General features: G+C 38.1%; 1 protein-coding gene across 1 annotated transcript in view; it reads right to left on the reverse strand.

Moving 5' to 3' along the window:
• Positions 1-3,280: 3,280 nt before the first annotated feature.
• Positions 3,281-19,253, reverse strand: part of LOC124777337 (putative E3 ubiquitin-protein ligase UNKL) — a 279,457-nt gene continuing 263,484 nt past the window's right edge. The window contains exon 15 of the mRNA XM_047252703.1: positions 3,281-6,125. Coding sequence (XP_047108659.1) covers positions 5,964-6,125 — 162 coding nt within the window. The 3' untranslated portion in view covers positions 3,281-5,963. The remainder of the gene's footprint in view (positions 6,126-19,253) is intronic.

A 19,253-nucleotide genomic window follows, 5' to 3' on the forward strand; every position in this document is an offset into this window, starting at 1 on the left:
ACAACCCTGTATTCAGCTGACCTAAAGCCTTGTTCCTCCCGCCCCCGAACTTCTCTAATTCCCACTATATCTAACTTTAACCTATCCATTTCTCTTTTTAAATTTTCTAATCTACCTGCCCAGTTAAGGGATCTGACATTCCACGCTCCGATCCGTAGAACGCCAGTTTTCTTTTTCCTGATAACGACGTCCTCTTGAGTAATCCCCGCCCGGAGATCCGAATGGGGGACTATTTTACCTCCGGAATATTTTACCCAAGAGGACGCCATCATCATTTATCCATACAGTAAAGCTGCATGCCCTTGGGAAAAATTATTGCCGTAGTTTCACCTTGCTTTCAGCTGTTCGTAGTACCAGCACAGCAAGGCCGTTTTGGTTAATGTTGCAAGGCCAGGTCAGTCAATCATCCAGACTGTTGCCCCTGCAGCAACTGAAAAGGCTGCTGCCCCTCTTCAGGAACCACACGTTTGTCTGGCCTCTCAACAGATACCCCTCCGTTGTGGTTGCACCTATGGTACGGACATCTGTATCACTGAGGTACGCAAGCCTCCCCACCAATGGCAAGGTCCATGGTTCATGGGGAAGCCCAACCTTGTAAAAAAACTAATCTCCCGTGCCTTATCTTTCCAGTGTCTCATAACCTCCCAAAGTCCCACAGTCCGGCCACAGAGGAGCATTCCCTTCATAACTCAGTACCATCCAGGACTGGAGCAACTGAATTGCATTCTACGCCAGGGTTTCTATTACCTCTCGTCAAGCCCTGAAATGAAAAATGTCCTGCCCACTATTCTTTCCACCACTCCTACCGTGGTATTCTGCCGTCCAGCGAACCTACACAATATAGTCATCCATCCTTACACAACCCTTGCTCCCATTACCTCTTGGCTCATACCCGTGTAATAGACCTAGATGCAAGACCCGTCCCATACATCTTCCTACCACCACCTACTCCAGTATGGTCACTAACATCACCTATTCCATCAAAGGCAGGGCTACCTGTGAAACCAGTCATGTGATTTACAAGCTAAGCTGCAACCACTGTGCTGCATTCTATGAAGGCATGACAACCAGCAAGCTTTCTGTCCGCATAATGGCCACCGACAAACGGTGGCCAAAAAACAAGTGGACCATCCTATTGCTGAACACGCTGCCAAACACGATATCCTTCATCTCAATGACTGCTTCTCAGCCTGTGCCATATGGATATTTCCCACCAACAACAACTTTTCTGAATTGCGCAGGTGGGAACGTTCTCTGCAATACATCCGACATTCCTGTAACCCTCCTGGCCTCAACCTTTGTTAGTCACTGTCCCCACCCATCCAGCCCCTCTCTGTTCCCATTCCAGCACTACACAGCCGTCATTTTACTGCCATACCCAGTCTTTTAATTTCTCTCCTTTCCGCTAGTTACCCCCTCGCCTTCGCACCTTCTCTCCTGCCCTCCGTCTAAACTGCAACACTTCGTTCACTATCTGCCACTTCCACCATACTATCCCTCCCCCTCCATGCCTCAGCCTCCTCCTTATCCCCATCTAGTTGGCACTCTCATCATGCACTGGTGCTGCTGCTCACAGTGTGGTTTCAGTTCTCTGAGATTGCAGATGAGTGTGAAAGTTGTGTTTGAGTGTGTGTGTGTGTGTGTGTGTGTGTGTGTGTGTGTGTGTGTGTGTGTGTGTGTGTGTGTGTGTACTGCTGACAAAGGCCTTAATGGTCGAAAGCTATAATTGTGTGAATCATTTTGTTGTGCCTATCACGTCTCGGCATCTCTGGTATATGGTGAGTAGCAACTTTCCTTCTCTGGTATTGCTACATTCCATCCTGGATTTTCCATTGTCTGATTTGTACTCAATCTAATATGCACACTGTAATGATTTTTGACGGTTTTCCATTGGTATCCTACACGCTATTCATGGCCATGATATAAGCTAGCACATCCTCTAATTTTGTTGGTGCACTAAATATGATGCATTGCATTGGTTGAAAACAGTCTTGGTTGCAATTTTAGTTTTTTTATTTATCACCTACATTTCACCTCATTTAGGCACCTTCATGCTGATCTTAATTTAGTATTTCTTAGTTGATCCTTTAGACAGTGTAGCTAAAGGGCGTGTATGTGTTATGCAAGTCTTGGAGTCATTCATTTCCATCTAGAAAGTAATTACTGAGGTTAATGAAGGCGATGTTTGTCTGATGTACTTGACAATGCCCTTTAGCTACACTGTCTAAAGGATTGTCCTAAGAAATACTAAATCAAGATCAGCCTGAAGATGCCTAAATAAGGTGATACACGTAGTTGATAAATAAAAAAACTAAAATTGCAACCAAGACAGTTTTCAACTAATACTACTAACACTGGTTTGCTGATTCATGCCACAGATGGATTGGATGAATGATGCATTGAACTATAATGGTATAATTTTCAGACTGTTTGTGCTAGCTTCAGATATTGGGTTGAACACTGCTGTATTTTGATTTTAATAATTTAATAAAAACAATTTTTAGCATACAGCCTAACTTCTGTTTCTTACAATAAGTTTAAAAAAATTTAATTTTCTTTTGTAACTATGTTTGTCACTTACTTGGTGATATTGTAAGGGGGAAAAAAATACTTGCAAATTTGTACTGATATAGTGCAAGTATCGTAAATATAGTGTACATATTGTCATGAAGAAATAATCAAAAATATTTTATAAACATTTCAGAATTTTATATTTATATATACGTATATTTGGAATCTTGTTTGTTTTAAATTACATATTTGACTTTTCCTCAAAGAATCTATGTACTACCGCAACACCTGTTATGCTTGTGGTCAGTTCATCTTATGCATTGGCTATTGACATTTAGTCTTGTGGCACCCTTGTAGGCACGACATATTATGGTAATGGTATTTTGGCAAATTGTTACGTACAAAGTAATTTTAATTTTGTAGTGCCAACGCATCGTTCATTCCACGTTTATATACCTGGAAATTCAATGGAAAGATCTTGTGTATAGCTGGCACAAGATGTTTGTAATAATCTTGATGAAGGATTTTGCCATTTGGTTCTTCCATAGGTTAATGATGCATTATTTATATAACAGTTTGTAGCATTTCTAGTAATTTCATTACAGATCTGAAGAAGATAACTTAGCATTACTGAAACCAGTTATGCACAATAAAGTTTTGTAGAGCGATTTTGGCTAAGATAATCTTGTTCTCCATGTAACAAATTATAAAATAATAGTAATGTTAAATTGTAACAGAATCATTTAGCAATTTGTAAAAACTTGTTTGATGTGAGGGCAGGCATTAACAGCATAAGTTGTCACCAAATCATGTTATTAGATACATATATCTCAATCAGTAGTGCACTTTGCAATGATTGGCCAATTTTTCTGTCTTTAAATCTTTATTTCTTCACAACAGAATCATAAACACATACATTCCGATTCCCCTCATTTTTTACTGGATATCAGCTTGAACACCAATAGTGACATGCAATTTTTATTACACTTCCTTGTCATACAGTAAAAAAACATCACTGAAGGAAAAATGTTGACTGAGATTCTATCTGAAATTTTGTTTGGCATATTTGTGCTATTGTGAGCATATAAAACTATCATTCTTCTGCAGTTTCACTGTTTTATATTGGGCTTAGAGATTTAGCCAAACAATCAGGAATGTGGAAAAAAAATGTAGAAATTTATAATGCTGCGAGCAAAGGATGTGAAAATGTCTTTAGGCTCACCGTTACTAAAACTAAACAGATCACACCGAACGAGTATGAACATTTGGTAGGTTGTGTATACTGTTTATAATTGCAGAACTGATGCATGGTATACAAAAAAACTACTTGAAGAGAACAAAAATCCTAGTGCAAATACTGTCAGTTATAGCAACATTATTTCACATGCTTACAATTAGTTTACAAATATAAAATTGAAAAATGTTTTTTGGTACATTAAAACATTTCATAGAATTATGCAGCATCTAAACAATTGCGCCAACTTTTGCTTTCTATACACCAACAAAATACTGAAACATTTTTCCACTTTTAACAAAAAGATCTATACAACATTATAATATGTTTTAATAACCTTTCAGGAAGTCTCCACTGGCTCAAATGTAATTACATTACAAAGTAACTTATAATCCTGCTGTGCAGTCTTTCTTCGGCATACAATTACTCATTACTGGCCCATATGCATTGTTTAGAGGTTTCACAGTCATACATACAGGTTTACCATTAAAAATATAAAGTAAAATAAATAGAAGTGCCCCACAAGTATAATATCCATCATATCAAATATTTATTCATATATGTAAATTTCTTTTTAAAAAATCTTTTGAGTTCAGGATAGAAGCAGCTTGGCACTAAAACAGTAGTAAAACATAAAAAAGAGATATTAAAATATGGAGTGATTTCCTTAAAACATTAAAATGGAACCATGCTAAATGCTGGACCAGAAGTGGAACCACACTGCACCAAAACATAAAGAAATTTATTAACAGCTATTTCTTCACATAACAAAATAGGTTGTTATTCTCAAATGTCAACAGGTAAAAACAGTGTCCATACCCATCTTATGATAAAAATAAAGATCAAGGAATTGGGCCTAAACTTCTATTGCTATAGTTACAAATATGTGGTAAGACATTTACCATTACAAATATGTTCAAATACTGTGAAAATTCTCTGGACTTCACACATACAGCATTCCTTTTATAGATTGTTAATTTAGCATTAAGAAACTGTGGTTTCTTAAAAATCAGTGTTTATCAGCTCTACTAGCAATGAAATCTACCTACACTGCACATATGCCTTTTTCAGGAAGTATTTTATGATACAAAGAAAACTGACAACATATAATGTTCAAACTTGCGACTTGTGAAAATTTTACCTCTAATACAACAATCCAAAGAATTTCTTTTACTTTATTCAACAACATACTGGAGGTATGAAAAGAAATTAAAACTGTCTTAAAAAAGATTACAGCTTCAAGATTACTTTGTTTTACAGTGCATTTTTGTAGGCTTTGAGTGGCAATATGGAATATAATATTTTTATGTTACTGTCTGTATAATCATCTCTTTCATCTATTGCTTTCTTCCTAGGCACATCATGCTCCTCAGACCTGATCTTCATTCATATTTTCTCTCTTCTATCATATAAAGTTTAGCACGTATAAATTTTAATAAAAATTTTGTACTTCCTTTTGCTTGTACTTCAAAGTGTGGAAACACTGTCCAACAATGTATCTGGTTCCACAAGTCAAATAGTTAAAATTAATCAGTCTTAAATCATTAAGCAGTATAAGTATTATGGTCCATGTGCACTTTAAAAGGCAAATTATATTTTTGTAAATTAAAATGGAAGGTCTGATGAAAAGCACTTGGAAATATTCTGCAAATTCTGGGTACATGAATACTAATTCAGTCTATTTGCTGATTCTTCTAACACAGCGAACACAGTAACCATACATGCTTTTGCCACAACTGTTGCTTATTTTATTTCTTAATATTGTACTATCACTAAAACATAATTTTAATGGTTTCCATGTCTATCTTTTAAGAGTAGATGTCACAACTGTTTTTTGTCATTTTTCTATGAGGTAAAAAGTATGAAAGTTATAGAAACTGTGGCATGGACTACACATTATACATCAAGATAGCATGTATTTCAATGAGTACTTGCAATAGCAAATGAACGACCAATCAACATACACAGTAATACACACACAGTAGTAGGAAAATACGTAGACACAGTCACCGTATGAATTGTAGGTTATATTATTTAGGTAACTTCCAGATACTTTTGTATCAGACCTTCTATACTGCTGTTTCTATCCATACACTATTATAAAGCATACATACTTTTTAAACTCGGATATAATTATTTTGTCTTCTTGCTTTCTCTGGATATAAAATGTTCTTAATCTGTACTTGAAGTGTTTATAACTAATAATTCTATTTATCACTCAAACAGGAGTATTGCTAATAGGCATCTGACAGTACGGACATTCCTTTTGGGTAAGAGCACAATTACTACATAGCACAAAGTGATTACATGGTTTTAGAGTTATACTACGATTTCCTTCTTCACAAACCATACACTTAGTAGCAGTCTGCAAGTAGATAACCTGAAACAATTTAAATAACATACATATCAGAAAACAAAAATGTACCAAGAAATATAGTACATTTTAACAATTAGTCTGCAATATATGTGAAAATATTCTTTCAGTTATAATGAAATGCTGGACTATTGCTCTCTTTTTCACATAAGGAATCATGAATAAATAAAATTAACTCCTGCAACCAAAAGTCAGTCTGCAAGAATTCTGAATCCATACCCACAAAATGTGTGCAGCAAAGCTGAAACAGTAACACCAGGGCATTTATATGTTATACAGTCATTTGATGCCAAAGTTATTAGAATGATACAAGTAAATTTAAAAAAGGCATTCATGTACAATTTGCTCTACAAGTGACTAGATAAGAGAAGCATCTGCCCCTTTCTGTTTAGGAATTTTTTAGTGGTTTAAACTAAGAGCAAAATCGGAAATGTAACACTGAAGCAAAACTATTGATCAGCTGAAGCTGATACTCGTGTAACTTGTAACTGATAAAGAAAATGTGAAAGATAGGCCTTATTCAACTGTTTTGTGGCCCACGGCTTTTGCTTGTAATTCTTTAACAAAGAGAGGAATTTGGAATTTCTACAAAGATTACAGAGAACTTTAAAAGGAGGGGAAAAGGGAGGGGGGGGGGGGGGGGGAGAGAGAGAGAGAGAGAGAGAGAGAGAGAGAGAGAGAGAGAGAGAGAGAGAGAGAGAGAGAGAGAGAGAGATAGCTTTATGTAAGAGTCTTAATTGTGCCTGTCTGCAACTTAACGTGTCTTCTGTCCGGTAAGTAGCAATTGTCTTTCCCCAAACTGATTGTGTGTCTAAACACACACACACACACACACACACACACACACACACACACACTTGGTTCAACTGGACCAGCTGTTAGAACCTTGTAAAGACACACTCTTGGCAGACTTACGGTGAAAACTACAATAGACAGTAAGATGAATGAGATCACAAAATCACCAATACATTTGACAGGGTGAGAGCAGCAGCCCACTCTGCTGGGATTACTATACATTCTGGGGGAAAGCATATTCACAACTGGCAGAAACCAAGGTGACTGCCACAGCATTTGGGAGCTATCTGCAGGCACAGTCAGTACAACTTCAATGGTGGCAGTACTGCAACACGGAACATGACTGAAAACACCACATTATGTAATCCTACACGTGCAGTTCTACTCAGTAAAACAGTCCTCCATTCAGATCTCCAAGGCAATACCCACATGGAACTATCAGACAAAATGACAATGATAATTACAGTGATGGTGTGTAAAGTCAGAATGCTAAAGCACTGAGGAGAAACATGATCTCAAATGAAAAGAAATGAGGCAGATAGATATTTTAGGAATAAGTAAGTAGCAATGGCCAGAAGACTGTGGTATTTGGAGTGGAGCTCACAGGATTATTCACACTGGGTCAGATGATGGTAGAGGAGGAGTAATACTAATAATAATCAATAGGGAAACTGGAAATAAAGCAAAGGTTTATCTGTAGCAGATAGAAAAAGGATCGATGGTCAAATTGAATGGATATCCAACAGACATTGTGATCATATAAGTATACATGGAAGCCACAGAGGAGGATGGCAGCAAAACTAAAGTGTACAATAATATTTATGAACTCTTAAAATATCTCAAAGGGGACAATAATTTAAACGTAATGGGGGCTGCAATGCAGCCATACTAATTGTCATCCAGAAATTAAATTTTCTAGAAATTTAGAAAGGAAGGTAAGGAAGAATGAGTGAAAGGAAGATGGACGGAAAACTAAGAGAGATGATGTACACAGACAAATAAACTATCACTTTTAGAGAGCACAAAATAAGGAGCACAATGACCAGCGATGAAACAGATAACTGGCCAATTGAAGCAAAAATAAAGTGAGATGGAAACAATACTTTGTGTTGGCCAGGAGAAATTAGGTCAACTGAAAATGAGTACAACATGCAAGAAGGCGATAAAGGAGATAAAACACTTTTTTATGAATTTCAAATATCTTTGCAGGATCTCTGATGGAACATATGCCCTGGTATTGCTCAAATAGCAGTAGAACTCTTGTGGGCATCAGGAAAATGTGCAGAGCACAAACTATACAAACTCACAAATAAAATCTATTCAACTGGGAATGTTCCTCTAGATTTTGTAAAGCATATAATTATTTCACTGTCAAAGAAAGCGACAGCTAACAGAAATGAAAACTGCTGCACAATACATACAATATCAAATCGCTCAAAAAGACTACGAGAGTAATCTACTGGAATAGATGAAATTTATGTAAGAATGGAAGGGAAAACTGAAAGCAGGTTAGGAGAAGACAAATTTGGTTTAAGAGAACCAGAGGCAATTGAGAAGTTATTTTAGCAATGGGTTAATAATAGAGAACAGATTCATAAACATCAGGGAGACATACATTTCATTTATATATTTGGAATTGTGGAATGGAATAACATGTTTTCCATTCCTAAGCACTGTGGCATCAACTACAGAAGTAAAAGAGTACTCAATCCATCCTCTTTATGCAGAGCCGACTGGAGCAGTCAGATGTCCACAGGACTTTGTCCAGGGGCAAGGGGTGACATGCCTTTAATACTGCCATTTTGAATGAAAACGAGTTGGTTTTGAGATGTTTCACAATGTGAGAACCAAATTTTATTATTGGCACAAAAACCTATTATATCCTAAAGAACTGACGGTTATCCACTCACTTTAAGAGGTTATCCACTCGCTTTTAGAAGTGCACAATATTTCTATACTGGCTAAAAATTCCGTGCTCCAGATTCCAGAGGAGAGATGAGTAGCTTTCCTTGCTCTCTCACGCCCCTTCCAACACTTGCCGATTCCTATGTGAACCATGTGGCTCGATCAGCGCTATTCCCGCCGCCGGTACGGATCATCTTTCCAGCAGTGTGTGCAGAGCGCGCACTGGCGCCACCTGCCGGGCTGAGTGGAAAAGCTGAGGAAGAGGGAGTGATTTTGCTTTTGGACGCCGAGCAGTAACAGTGTTTTGGGAACTATGGTGGACAGATAAGGTCCAGTGTCAGCCAGCAAGGTGGGCACATCTAAAGGGGCTGTGACGACGCTGTGGCAAATATCTCCGGCATGGAAAGAGACATTACTGGGAAGCCATTGCTGGTGTTTTTTTTTTTTTTTCGCTTGCTTCATGTCTCCTGGCATTATCAGGACCTGCGGCGGCTGGCTTTGTCGAACAGGCAAGAGGGTAAGGGCCTTGCTTGTCCTGTAAATTGTGAGTGGAATCCACTACTGGGTTCTGTGCGGTTGACTGTATTTTCTTGGGTGGCCGTCACTACTCCTACTGAGTGTGGCCTTCAATGTGTTGATTTGAATTAGTTTAATATGTAATGTTTTAAGGTGTATGTGGTGTGATTATTAACATCTATGAGGGCCTGGAGTGCTGAGACATTCCATTGTAGATCCCATTGAAAGCAGTTTGCTGGCCCTTGTTTTAAGTACTGCCTGGTTATTGTATTTATATCACACCATGGAGTTAAGATGGCCAGTCACTATTGATAAATCTACATATAAAATATTTCCCTGGATATATTTATCTCTGAATTGTAATAACATTACTGTTACGTTCCTGTTTGAACTAATAGTGTGTCTGAGAGACTCGTGTATAATTTTGAAATCAGTAGTTTCCTAAATTCTTACCGAGAGGCCAGTTGTTATTGTGTGTTTAATAGCATGAAGCGGATTCTATTGATGATGGTACTAGAATTCCTTCAATGACAGTAGATCGATATTGTACCAGGTGTACCGGTATGAAATGTGTGTTTTTTTTTTTTTGTGAAAATGAAGCACTAATTTTGAATTGAAAAGCAAAACCATTTTATTCAAAGTACTGACCATTGCTTTCTATCCATTTTGACCACCTTTCTGACAATTTGTGGACACCACACTAATAGAAATGTTCGTCTTTTGAAGCAAACCAATCAGACACCCAATTTTCGACTTCTTCGTAGGAATCGAAGTGTTCCTCATCCAATGGGTTCCCATTGATGAAAACAAATGGTAGTCGGAAGGGGCCAAGTCTGGTGAATACGGCGGGTGGGGTAGCAGCTCCCAGCCAAGTGTTTTGACTGTATCCTGAACCAGTTTTGCTTTGTGTGCAGGTGCATTGTCGTGTAAAAAAATTACTTTGCCATGTCTTCTGGCCCATTCTGGTCTTTTTTCGATCAATGCGTAGTTCAAATTGATCATTTGTTGTCTGTAGCGATTAGTATTCACAGTTTCACCAGGTTTTAGAAGCTCATGATACACCACACCTTTCTGATCCCACCAAACACAGAGCATTGTCTTCTTGCCGAATCGATCTGGTTTTGCAGTCGATGTTGATGGTTGTCCCGGATTAAACCATGATTTTTCCCATTTAGGATTCTTAAAATAAATCCATTTTACATTGCCAGTAACAATTCGATGCAAAATTGATTTTCTTTCATGTCTTTGAAGCAAAATTTGACAACGGTTTTTCGGTTTTCCATCTGTCTTTCATTCAATTCATGTGGCACCCATTTTCCACACTTTCCGATCTTTCCCATGGCTTTCAAACGGTCAGAAATTGTTTGTTTGCACAATGCAAATTAGCATTGCTGCCATTTGCTTCTGAGTCAAAGTGTATCATCTTCATCCAATATTGCTTGCAATTTGGTGTCTTCAAACTTTTTTGGTGGTCTTCCATGTTCTTAATTTCTTACATCAAAATAATTATTTCTGATCCGTTGAAACCATCTTTTGCTTGTTGCTTCTGATAGAGCATGATCACCATAAGACTCGACAAGCATTCAATGCGACTCTGCAGCACTTTTTTTTCAAATGAAAACAAAAAATTAATGCTTTCCGCAAATCATCACTTTCTGGTACAAAATTCGACATTGTTAACACGACGAAAACATATGATGATGTTTGTTCCATGACTTGACGTGTACTAAAGTCCTTGATAGATCTCATACCAACCAAAAAAAAAAATTTAAGGCTCATTCACAACAAATGTTCCCTACCGATACATTTGTATCTTAACGCTCATTTCATACTGGTACACCTGGTAATTAATTTTATGTATTAATTTTACTGATGATGTGTTGTAATGAGTTAGTGTTTCTAGTTATTTAAGGCAGATGTCAGTCTGTTGTAGATACCCACTAGTTCTGGGATTTTCTCATGCCCATTTGTGACTGTTGCTGCTCACGTCCGGGGGTCCATGTCGAGCCTGTATAGGAAACAGCTGAGCGTGCGGGCGTCTGTTTTCTGAGCGTAGATGTTGAATCTCACGAGCTTGTTTGCTCACATGAAATTTTATATGCTAAATTATGTGGTGCCTACCATTTAAATAACCTGCTGTGTGGCAACCATTTAAATAACCTGTTGTGTGCCAAGGTATCCGATTGTTGCCTGACCTCTGAATTATTTTGGTAGTAACAATCACTATCGTAATGAAAGAGTACATTAGTTAAACATCAGTAAATTGTTCTTCAGCTTGTTTACAATTTAGAGTGTATAAAATTTAGCCCATTTCAGTAAATGTGTAATAGGCTATAAGTGCCGTGTTTTTATGAATGTTTAAAATTGAAGTAACTTATTTTCACCTGAATAATAATTTTTAAAGATGTGTGGTAGTTTTAAACATGTGATGGTTTTATCTGACAAGTTCTCTCGTTTAAAGGTACCAAATAAAATGTTCGGTGCAACTGTCAATGGTGATTGCCTGATGTGTTACTTTGGTCCAGTCCTACCACACTACAGCCTATTGTGCTGAGTTTGTGTCCTTGCGTGAAAGGGGGAATTACATGTTGTTTTTACACTTCACTATGCAGTGATGGAATGATACGAGAGACCAAAGTCGAGGCACCATTTCTCTCAGTTATCACCGAGATTTAATTTGCACATTGAACAGGCAAAGAAGGATATAAAGAACTACCTCAATTTGGACATGGACAGAAAATCATCACAATACTGTCTGCTAACAACATGATGGTAGTTGCCGCTTAATGAAATGCAGTCTATGTTAGCTGATTGCTGTAATAGCTATCTATAAATAAGAAGGAAACTAACATAATGGGGACTGAGTGTTAAACTAGGACAAGGAACTCCTGAACAGTTGGGCTAATTTTGCTGTCTTGGGAGTATGAAGAAGGAAGATGCAGAAAAGACAGTAGCAAGAATCACTCGAGGCAAATGGCTTTCTGAAAAAAGAAACAGCTACCAACAATACCTTAAGAACCTGGAGATGAGAAAGATTAATGTTGGTGCAGTCTTCAGTCTGATGACTTGTTTGGCATAGTACTCTGTCCTCTGAAAGTCTCTTCGTATTCAGATAACTGCTCCAACTCCCTCACACTTCTCTCTGTTGCCAAACTGACAATTCCTTGATGCCTCAGGGTGTGACCTATCGATCGATCCCTCCATTTACTCAAGTTATGCTATAAATTTCTTTGTTACCAATTCAATTCAGTAACTCCTCGTCACATCTATGATCTATCTGTTTAATCCCTAGAATTATATCAGTTCCTCGATCTGCCCATGTGATCTTCAGTATTCTGCTCTAGCACTACATTTTGAATGCTTCAATTCTCTTCTCACCCAGCCCGCTTATTGTCCCATTTCATTTTTGCACGAGGCTACATTCTGGTAGAATACCTTTGGAAAAACTTCCCAAATTTATATCAGTTGTTAACACATGGCTCTTTTTCACAACTGCTTTCCTTTCCATTGCCAGTTTGTATCTTCCCTATTCTGGCCAAACATCAGTTATTTTGCTGATCAAATGGCAAAACTCGTCTACTACTTCCAGTGTCTCATTTCCTAACCTGAGCTTTACGTCTTCTCCCAGAATTTTAATCCACTTTCCAAATTTCTCCTCATTTTCCTTTATTGCTCACTCAATGGATAGACTAAATAACATGTGCCGTCTGGGTTCTGCACGGGTGTTGTAAATAGCCTTTCACTCCCTTTATTTTACACCTGTTACTTTACTTTTCCAGTCGACACTGCCAAATGTTTTCTGTAAAAGTGTTAGAAACACAGGCCTCTTTTCTTTTTAACAAACTCTGTAAAATAAGTTTTCGAGGCAATATTGCTTCACGCGTTCCTACATTTCTCTGGATTCATAACTGGTCTACTAGTCCAGTCAGCAAAGCAAAATTTGGGGAAAAATATAGTGTAGTCAAAAATTTTTGAACAGGAGGATAGAGTATGGTGAACAACACACTAAAATCTTCACCAGCAGGGTGTCAGCATGGGGTTGAGGGGTATTTAAATTTACTGTTTACTGATCGATTAATTAATTATATAACTAAAAAATCGAGGCTGTTAGTGAAAATGTTTCCCAGTGCAAAAAAATTGTCCTATTCATTTTTTTCTCTAGGACTAATAGTTTTTATGTTCTAAGGGATGGAAAAATCACAGATTATTAAAAGAAAGGAAGTTTAATGGTATAGGTTGGAAAGAGAGGGGGTAGAAACATGAAGGGAGGTCATGCAATTCCCTCGCTCACAGATCTGCAAACCGAAGAGCAAGCAGCTGATTCCCCATTCTATTTACCCCACAACATTACAATAAGCAACTACAGGGTGTTTCACAAAGTTATATCCACCCTCTGCAGTGCCTTTCGAATCACAGGCAATGCAGTAAGCAGACATTCCCACAGAGTGTTTGTTTTTCACAAATTGCATTAACACTACACAAAACGCGGATATGAATTGCTAATAATACTAGCACAAGAAACACATACGGACAGAATCTACACAAATCTCTACACTGCTTGAGGGGAAATTGACACACTGTCATTCTGTATTGCAGCTTCTTACCCAATTCTCGTATATGAGCAGACAAAATAACTTCACTGAGCCTGTCTTTATACAGTGAAACAATTTTCAGTTTATTAATGAGTATTTATTTGCAATTGTTAAGTGAGCATTTATGTAAAAAATGTTCCTATAAACAATGGCTGAGAAGTGTATAATTTATAAGTGTGATATTGTTAGTGACCTTTGTAGTCTCAGTGGGAAAGGGGTTGGATTGGTAAATGTGGCACCTTGCTGCTGTCTACTGTTTACACTGTATTGAAAAGTCATGTGATTGTCTTGTCGTTTGATGGTGAATTAATGAATGACCAATAAGTTACTGCACTTCCATCACCATTAACTGTGTTACTGGTAGACTCCACTCACTCAGGAACTGTTGGCACTTGTAGAGTGGATCCACTTACCACATACCCACAGTATATGTTTCAAGGTGGACATTAATATGTCTGGTGGAATAGGGTTGATCATGTTCAAGTCTAGAACAGTAATTTGCCCATGACACCTAGGTGACCCACTTCTGTTGCAGAGAGCCAATTTAAGCCTCTCAGCCTCTTCAGAAGTCGGGAGCGCTGAGAGTGGGGAAATGCATTCGATACCCTTTGTGCTGTGAAGAGCATTACAGAAAGTGGTAGTGAAGACAACAAAATTGATGTTGACAAATAAGTACTGACACCATGTGTCATTTGGGACAGACTTTCCAGTATAGTAGACAGTTACAGCTGTTGAACATTTGTACATAATGTCTCATTTAACCATGGGAAATAGGTACTCATTCAATAAACTGAAAATAGCTCCACTATGTAAACAGGACTCAAGTGAAGTTATTTTGTTTACTCACATAAGAGTGCACGATAGGAAATGCCAGGAAGGTATAGTCTGCCTGTAAACCTAAAAGCAAGCAGTGCTCGTGGTGGGGGAAACTGCCTTTCTAGGAGGAATGCTACAGCTGTCTTAAGGATCACTAAGAATCAACATCCTCTCTAGCAGTATAGAACACTGTGCAGAAATTCACATATATTGTGTCCATATGTGTTTCTGGCATTAGCATTATTAATAACTCATACCTGTATTCTGTGTAAAGTTAACACACTTTTTAGGAAACAAACAACTCCCTGGAATGCCTGTGCGCTGTTACCAGTTATTTTTAAGACATCCTGTTGAGGATGGGTATAACTTCCTGAAACACTCTGCAGCTGTTTCTTCTGAAACTCTTCACTTTGCAGACCTATGAAGCAGGGAATTAGAAATTGCACAACCACAATCTGACGACCTACCTTCTCATGTTTTTCACCCCCCTCCTCCCCAGGTGAGGTACACACATTTAATATTTCTTCTTACTGCACTTCATTTACCAGTGAACAATAATTTTGTACCATTAAAACTCTTAAAAATAATTTGTGATCTTTTCCATCCACTGCAATGTGGAAACTGTTAGTCCTAGGGGAAAATATGAGTAGCACCGTTTCTATAGAAGTTGCCCACCTCCAGCTCCCTATACACACGACCCACTGTGGGTCATTTTAGTATTTTGTTTGTGGCAGTTCCTCCTGTCATTGCATAAAAATTTATGACCACACAATTCCCCGCCCCCCCCCCCCCCCCCCAACTTTTCTTAGTGTTCCTTGACTTGGATGCACCTTGAAGTCAGCTCCTACCCGCTTTTCCATTCTTCTGTATGTGTCAGTATTTCACAGTCATAACTAAATAACTAATAGTTTGAAAAACAAAGATTCTGTGACTTACCGAACGAGAAAGTGCTGGTAGATAGACACAATAAAAAACACACAAATTTCAAGCTTTCGCAACCCACGGTTGCTTCATCAGGAAAGAGGGAAGGAGAGGGAAAGACGAAAGGATGTGGGTTTTAAGGGAGAGGGTAAGGAGTCATTCCAATCCCGGGACTGGAAAGACTTACCTTAGGGGGAAAAAGGGACAGGTATACAATTGCGCGCACACACACACACACACACACATATCCATCCGCACACAGGCAGACATATGTAAAGGCAAAGAGTTTGGGCAGAGATGTCAGTCTGCCTGTGTCTGTATATGGGCGGATGGATGTGTGTGTGTGTGTGTGTGTGTGTGTGTGTGTGTGTGTGTGTGTGTGTGTGTGTGTCCGTGTGCACGCGCGCGCGAGTGTATAACTGTCCCTTTTTCCCAGTAAGGTAAGTCTTTCCGCTCCCAGGATTAGAGTGACTCCTTACCCTCTCCCTTAAAACCCACATCATTTCATCTTTCCCTCTTTCCTGATGAAGCAACCGTGGGTTGCGAAAGCTTGAAATTTGTGTGTTTGTGTTTCTGTGTTTTTTATTGTGTCTATCTACCAGCGCTTTCTCGTACGGTAAGTTACAGAATCTTTGTTTTTTAATATATTTTTCCCATGTGGGATGTTTCTTTCTATTTTATTCATATCATTAACTAATAGTTTGGTAATATTCACCTGTCAAGCACCTGCCTTCTTCGATTTATTAAATTATTCTTGAAATCTGAGAATATTTCATCTCTCTCTCACATCTTGTTCAACAAGTGGAACAATTCTGTTATGGCTGGCTCTCTCCAAGACCTTAACAATTCTAAAAGAATGTCCAGGGATCTCGTCTCAGCATACACTTTTCAATGTGCTGTCAAATTCTTCTCGAATTATCGTCATTTTCATCGACAGTCGTCTTTTTCTATAATTTTTCCTTTGAGCCCACTTCACGAGCGTAGCCCTTCTACTTTTCCCTTCTTTGCTTGATACTGCCTTGCCACCTGAGCTCTTGACGCTGAACAGTGCTTTTCGTTTCTCCGAAGGTTCCTTTCATTTGCCTACAAGTGGTATCTATCTTTCCCCTATTTATGAGTACGTCTAACTGACTTGCATTGTCCTCTACTCATTCCTGCTTAGCCATTTTGCACTTTCTGTCAATATTATTTTTTAGTTATTTGTATTCCCTTTTGCCTTCTTCATTTACTGCATTTTTATATTTTCTTATTTTGTCAATGAAATTCAGCATCTCCTTTGTTACCAAGGATTTCTACTTGACCCTGCCTTTTTACCTATTTGGTCCTCTGCTGCTTTCAATATACCATCTATCATCTTGTATTTTATTCCTTTCCTCTGTTTCAATTACTGCTTAATGTTCCCTCTGAAACCCTCAACAATCTCTTGTTCTCTTATTTTATCAAGGACCCATCTCCGTGATGTCCGATCTTTTTTCAATTTCTTCAGTTTCAACTGACAGTTAATAACCGAACAACAACAATCACAAGTCCATATCAGCCACTGGAAAAGGCTTACAGTTTAAAACCTTGTTTCAAAATCTCTATTTTACTACTGTATAATCAACTAAAACTTCTAGTGTCTCTCAGTCTGTCCCATGTATACAACCTTCTTATATAATTCTTGAAGTGTTAACAATGATTAAACAACACTCTGAGCATGATTCTACCATGTGATTTCCTCATTCACTCCTTTCCCCCACCCATGTTCTCCAACTAATTTTCCTTCTATTACTGCTATCAAATTTCAGTCCCCAATCACAACTAAATTTTGGTCTCCCTTAACTTTTTATCTCCTCATACATTCTTTCAATATTTTTATTATTTAAGGGTGTATATGCAGACAGGGGGGAAAAAAAAAATAAATAAATTTCCGGATTTTTTCAGGTAAAAAATACATTTTCTCCCATGTGAAATACCCTTTTTCCGTGTTAAGTGACAGTATACTTTTCCTCAGAACAGTAAAACTTATCAATCCTGTGAATGGTTATGGTTTTATACACCGGCGTAGAATTTCCCAGCCCTTTAGAAAACCAAACTCAGTAAAAAGAAACCAACACGTTTTGGAAAGATCTTTGATGTACAGCAACATGCATGCTGCATATTTTTGTATTATGATAGTATAATTATGAATTCCACCAAACACCGAAGCACTGAAATCGAGACTGCGATGTGCTTTTGTAAGCCAGTCATAGCTCAGGTCACATGATCTCGCCAGCCGATGGCAGCGGATATTCAGAGCATAGGACACCTGACATAGTCAGGCAACATCAGTGTTACGTAGCGCATATACACAAATTGGAAAAGTTCAAGGTTTAAATTAATATACGTAGTGTTGCTACAAGAAAACCAAAGCTTTCACATATAATATTGATCTTTTTTGCACATGTTACACTTTAAGATATATCACACAAATGTGACAGTAAAATTTTTAATAACGACATAAATGTCTGATCATCTGGGCTCAAAATTCTTCTAATAGTTGTCCACAAAGAGTTAATTTTTAAATGAGAGTCAAACACTCTGTGATTTAAGAAATTCATTGTACGTTCTCGAACATAGTTCATCTTGCGTAAAAGTAAATTTACTTTGAAAGTAATAGTTTTCAAACAACCATTCACAATATTTTCCTGCAACCTGTTAGAAACAGGTTTGTTTCAGCAGTTGCAAGAGCGCCCCATGTAACACGCATCACCGCGTTTGCGCAGCTACGATGGCGCAGGAAGCCCGTATACATCAGCCCCAGATCTACAATATTTCGGAACAGCGGCAATACTAGATAGTGGTTCCCTCCCTTGAGTGCAAAGTGCAGGAGGAGGAGGAGGAGATTAGTGTTTAACGTCCCGTCGACAACGAGGAAGCGCAGTGCCCCGCATCTTCACACAGCATTCTTCTATCGCATATCCTTGTACATTGCTCTGTGGAATTCAAACTTATAACAACAGAAGTTAAAATGTCCTCTCTCTCTCTCTCTCTCTCTCTCTCTCTTTGTGTGTGTGTGTGTGTGTGTGTGTGTGTGTGTGTGTGTGTGTGTGTGTGTGTGTGTGTGCGTGTGCGTGTGCGTGTGCGTGGGGGGTGGGTGGGGGGGAAATACCTTGCAATTAATATTGGATGGGATTATCTGTAATCCAGAGGACAAGAACTCTTCAGAAAATTTGCACTCTTTATTGCCTATTAGCTAATAACTTGCTTTTTTTGTGTAACGTAAAATAGGATACATAAAACCAATAAAGACAAATGACAAGGAAGACAGTACATTTCTTCAGTCCTTAAGTTCTAGCATTTTTCTCTCTCTAACCTTGCTACAGCTTTACATGGTGCCCTTTCCTTTCTGCGAAATCTATTAACTCATCAAACTTCATCAAATGTTTTGCCACATGAAAAAAAACGAAATGTCATTGCCTAATATTGAAAAAGCTGTTAATACAAACAGTACCCAAGACTGGTGTGTTTTCTCAATCTGGTTACGTCTATTTTGTCACTGTCTTCTAGATAAAACGAAATAGGCCTGTCTAATATTGCAGCAATTGTAAGACACAACAAATAAACAGAC

This window comes from Schistocerca piceifrons, chromosome 2 (genome assembly GCF_021461385.2).
Source record: "Schistocerca piceifrons isolate TAMUIC-IGC-003096 chromosome 2, iqSchPice1.1, whole genome shotgun sequence".
Taxonomy (NCBI): Eukaryota; Metazoa; Arthropoda; class Insecta; order Orthoptera; family Acrididae; genus Schistocerca; species Schistocerca piceifrons.